Source organism: Citrus clementina, unplaced genomic scaffold, assembly GCF_000493195.1.
Source record: "Citrus clementina cultivar Clemenules unplaced genomic scaffold, Citrus_clementina_v1.0 scaffold_2, whole genome shotgun sequence".
NCBI lineage: Eukaryota > Viridiplantae > Streptophyta > Magnoliopsida > Sapindales > Rutaceae > Citrus > Citrus x clementina.
Genome location: NW_006262688.1, coordinates 29213234 through 29218486, shown reverse-complemented (window position 1 = coordinate 29218486; position 5253 = coordinate 29213234). Strand labels below are relative to the sequence as shown.

The window sequence follows — 5253 nt, the reverse complement described above, 5'->3', positions numbered from 1 at the left end:
GGGTTCAAATAGCCCCACCCTAAAAAAAATAGTAATGATATTATTACTATGTTACATTAACAAACTAACATGACAAATTAATCTAAAATAATTGCTTAGAAATAAAAGATGCATCCAATCCAAGTCCGGTTTGTTACGTACATTTTTTAATCTAATAAAATCCATAAAATTTTACAAATTTAGAGTCAGTACAAACTGTGCTTGAATTATATCTATGATGAATGTGATAATTAATCAATAAGAAACTTACCTTTCAAAATACAGCATATATATTTTTTACTTTAAAAAAAGAAAGAAAAAGCTCACAGATTACTGAACTCATCTTGCATTTGGCGTGTACATGGAGCGATAATGAGCAGATTAGGAGGAAAATCAACTTTTATACTTCATGAATTTAGAATGATTAATTAGCGTTTAGAGTGTAATTTAGGGTGCACAAAAGCTGTTAGACTTAATGTTATTATTACGCTCTTCAAGCATTAGTTGTAATAACATTTTCTAGTTTTAATCAAATATATTTATTCATAGTTCATATTGAGCATATATTATTAGCCCTTATTTATAAAGTATGTGATTTATGTATTGGCTTATGATATCAATATTAGAATCTATAAATCACAAGTTGTTTATAAATAAAAGATTGTTCACAGCTATTAATGAAATGAACATTTTATTATATAAGGCTGTAACTTTTTTACTTCTATCGTGAGTGATTTCATCTTGATCACTGAAGTGGGGACTTCGAGTAGAATAGTTCATATGTATATGTGATATGTATATTGAATTGGACTATAGTGAATTATGGTCTAATTTAACAAATGTTGTTGATCATAATTCACAAAGCTTTAATAAGCTTAATTGACCTTAATCCTAAGTAAGTAATGAACTTACATAATATATTATATCTTTTGAGTTATCATATAATAAGATCTATATAAACAGTCAAAACTTTGATAGCTTGGAGATATAATTTTATGGATCGTGAGAACATATATTTAAAAGATGGAATCTATACTAATGATCCCTACCTAAGCTATTTGTGGTACTTGATTATTTAAATATGTGGCTACAATTTATTCAATAAATTATTTATTGAATAATAATATTTATTTGTAAATTTACTTACAAATATAGATATACTAAAAGTGATCATTAGAACAAATAATTACTTAGGGATAAATATATGATTAGAGAGGCACAACATTTTTCGTTGGCTTAACTTTAATTATGAGCCTCAAATGGAGGGTTAATTAAGCGGTTATTATTGGTCTAAGGCCAAAGCTAAAATTAATTAAAAGGAGTTTTAATTAGTTGAGCTTTTATTTAATTACATAGTTTACTAGAGCACAATTTTAGGCTTTTAATGGAATAAGGTGGGGTTAACTTAGTAGTTTTTGGGTGTTAAGTGATGACTGGACCTTGAATATTAAGCTGAAGTTAGAAAGTCCATTGGTCTGCAGTCCTCTACTAACTCAATTCCTAATCAAACTGACTCTAATAAGTGTCTGTATAAAAGAGAGGAAATTAGAACATAAATATAATTTTTATATAAACTTTCTTGAATAAGAAAAATTCAATTTTGGGATTTCCATCTCATGGACGATAATTGTCATGTGAGGGAGACTATTGAGGATAGCATAGAAGATTGTAAATTTGAGGTATTTTTCTAGGCCTATGCATATATACATAAATGAAGAAAAGTTTATGGGAATTTATTTTTTTTAAGATTTGTTTTAACCAACATAAGCCCCTGCCAATTATTCATCACTTAACCTTTTATTTTTTAAAAAACATATTTATAGTTTATCCACTTTAAACATTTTATTTAATAAGAAATACTTAACCAATTGATGATTCATTGAAATGTGAGTAGGGATGGCAAAATCCCGGGCCGGGTCCAGGTATTGCAATGACTGGACCTTGCCTGGATGCAACCGGTTCGGGTTCGGGTTTGGGCCGGGTTTTAATCCAGGTACCCGAATTTTATATTTTTTAATATCATGTGTATATATTTTTTAGTTTTTGGTAATTTTATAAGTTTTAATTTTTTTTCAATAAAATTTGATATGAAAATATAAACTTTAAGTGTTTAAAACTTTATATATGTATAATAAATGAGTCAAATAAATATAAATATTTAAAATAATATATATTTTATAATATATTTTTTAATAAAATCTGAATTCTGGATTTATCAAGTGATGTCCAAAATTGACCTGGCTTTATACCCGGACTGAATAATATCCGACCCACAACGCCCGGTACGGTTCGAATCCGGACCGGGCGGGTATATTTACCACCTCTAAATGTGAGATACAATTCAGGCTATATTTGGTGTTGCGATACTCTTTAACTTCTGACCCATAATTATAAAAATGCAAATGACAATTCCAAATCATTCCAAAATAATTAGAAGAAGAAGACGAAGAAGAAACAAACCAACCAAATAAGAATTTTAATATAGAATCTGTTAGCTCACATTATTGAACTTATAATTGGGTACCAAAAGTAATTTCTGACGACCTTCAAGCTGTAAATGACATGAACCCTTATCCCTACACATCATCTGCCCCAACAGATTACTTGATAAAGAAACCAACTCCATCACGTATCTTTTTGACACATAAAGATAAATCCAATCCGCCCCAGCTTTACCTTCACCTTCATCTTCATTCTCTTTCAATATATTTTTTGATCACCCATTAATATTCAATCAAAATTCAACCATGCCATCTCAGCAAGGTAATATTAATAACGATTATTTAGAAACCCTTGTAGCCTCAGCTCGCCCTTTCCTCCGAGGAGAACTCGAAGCCATAGACAAGAACTTGCCATCTCTTATTGCTGTCTTGCGTTCTGTCGGAGCAGGGGAGTGCTGGCACAAACACGGTAGCTTTCTCGAGCATCTCGTTGACATTTACCGGATCCTCAAAATATGGAAAGCCCCCGACTGCGTTTGCCTCTGCGGCCTTTTCCACTCTGCTTACTCAAACTCTTACGTGAATCTTGCCATTTTTGATCCCAACACCGGCCAAGATGTCGTCCGTGGCCACGTTGGCGATGCTGCCGAGAAATTGATCCACTTGTTCTGCATTGTCCCGCGTCAGCCCTTGATCCACGATGATCTTTTGTTCAAGTACTCCGATCAAGAACTCGTTGAGCATCTCAAGGCCTCTGATGTTTCCTTAAGAAATGCCAAAGAAAAGGGTTTGTTCAACGCAGAGGAAGCGTGGAGGAAGAAGATTAATGAGTTGTTGCCTGCTGACGGGCTTACAGTGAAGCACATCAAGACTGGTGAAGATGTGGGGGTTTCGAGAAGGGTGGTGGCTACTTTTGTTATGTTGACCATTGCTGATTTCAGTGACCAGCTTTTTGGGTTTCAGGATTTTTTGTTTAACAATTCTGATGGGAAACTTGAGTTTGCTGGGAATAGTTTTTCAGCTTTGTGGCCTGGTGATGGCAAGCCTGGGCTGTGGATGAATTCATTGTCTAGAATGGGTGCAATTTATAGCTTGATTGCGAGAGAGGAAGAGATTTTTATTCAAGAGAGGAAAACATCAGCCGGTGCTGTTGGTGTTGGTGTTAATAAAGAGAGAGATGAGGATATTGAGCTTCCGGTGCCGCCAGTTTTTGAGAATTGCACTAGAATTTTGGATGCAAAGGAACAGATTGAGGGTAGGGACTTGTATTGGGAGGCTGTTTGTGGGAACTCTGATGGGTCAAAGGAGAAGTTGGAGAAAGCAGAGGAGCTGTTGTTGGCGTGTATTGAGAAGAACCCATTTGTTGGGGAGCCACATGTGGTGTTGGGTCAGATTTATCTGGCAAAAGGGAAGTTTGAGGAGGCCGAGAGACAGGCTGGAAAAGGGCTGATGCTATTGTTGGAATGGGGCAGTCCTTGGGATAAGAGGATGTCTTGGGAAGGCTGGGTTGCTTGGACCAGAGTTCTGTACATGAAGGCTAAAGAAAAATCTTGGCCTCAGACTTCTTGGGGTGTCCTCAATTTAGGCCTTGTGAGGTAAAATGTGTTGGTAGCACTCATTTGCAGCTTGATCTAGTTACATGTTCCATGTTCAATCAATAAAAGTTTCACTACTCTATTACCTCATTAGTAGTGTTTGTTTATGCAAGGCACAGAGCTTGATTAATAATGTAGTTGTCTCTTTCGTAGGTATCTGTCTTGCTAAGTTGTTTGGAAGGAAAATAAAATATTCCAACAGCCACAAAAATCTATTTGTGCTGTTTTCTCCCCTGTACTCAGCTGTGATTATTGCAAGCAATATCAATAAAATACTCCTACTTGTCATTTATGAAATTGAAACTTGATTTGACAAAATATATAATTAATTAATTTTTTGCTGTTGGGGATGAACTTGAATTGGGGCATTAGTTTTTTCGGCTATGGCTCAATTAACATTTATATTTTGGCAGATACAACTCAATTGTATAATTGGATGAAGATAGTCCGATAGTTTTTTCTTCTAGTGTGGAGTATATACTATATATCTCTTTGTAAGAAGGATAAAAATTTATGTTGTGCCATAAAAAATTTGACTTGAAGAGTAATTATAATAAATTTCTAATTGTAAATACCGGTAACATTCTATTTTAATGCATACATAAAAAATAAAATAAAATAAAATAGTATGTACTAGTTATATGCATATATAGACACACACACACACACAGTCTAAAATTTTGAGGTGAATAGCTGCATACTTTGTACAATGACTTCTTTTAGTCTTTGTGATAGCTTTCTGAAAAAATCTCCTGCAAAGTTCTCATCAATCGTAATGCCGTATAAAGTTGTAAATGGAATAGGAGAGAAACTTGTAAATCCATTGTATAAAGAGACTTGTAAAGATAACAAACTTATGTGGCAGTTTCACTGCAATGATATAGAAAATATGAAAGAAAATGACTTAAATGTACAGAACTTGTCTGGAAAAGTCCCTGTTGCTAACCAATAGATTCAGTACTAAACTGCAAGTAATCATCAATTTATTCTCACAAGTCTCAAGTACTCGTAAGGGTCACTGGGTGATTGTTAACTTTACTATTTTAACATTTCGACCCCCAACTCTAAGATTTTGAATGCTAGAGCTAGCTTCAGCCCTGACGATGGATTGATGATTCGTACGTACCAGACATATTATGAATGACAAGAACCTCTCAAACTCTAGCTTGTATAGCTGCAAAATATGAACATTATTGCTGCCCCAAAAAGGTCATAGCTGAAGGCTATACGAAAAAACC

At 34.0% G+C, this 5253-nt stretch overlaps 1 protein-coding gene across 1 annotated transcript; it reads left to right on the top strand.

The window, feature by feature from the left end:
• Positions 1-2507: 2507 nt before the first annotated feature.
• LOC18050661 lies at positions 2508-4253 on the top strand. Its single transcript, XM_006448417.2, has one exon. It carries the CDS (start codon positions 2727-2729, stop codon positions 4017-4019), a length of 1293 nt encoding a protein of 430 aa, XP_006448480.1. The 5' UTR covers positions 2508-2726; the 3' UTR covers positions 4020-4253.
• Positions 4254-5253: the final 1000 nt, after the last annotated feature.

What these genes read in the sequence shown, in the direction of transcription:
- LOC18050661 (XM_006448417.2), top strand. Translation starts at nt 2,727, where the DNA reads ATGCCATCTCAGCAAGGTAATATTAATAACGATTATTTAGAAACCCTT.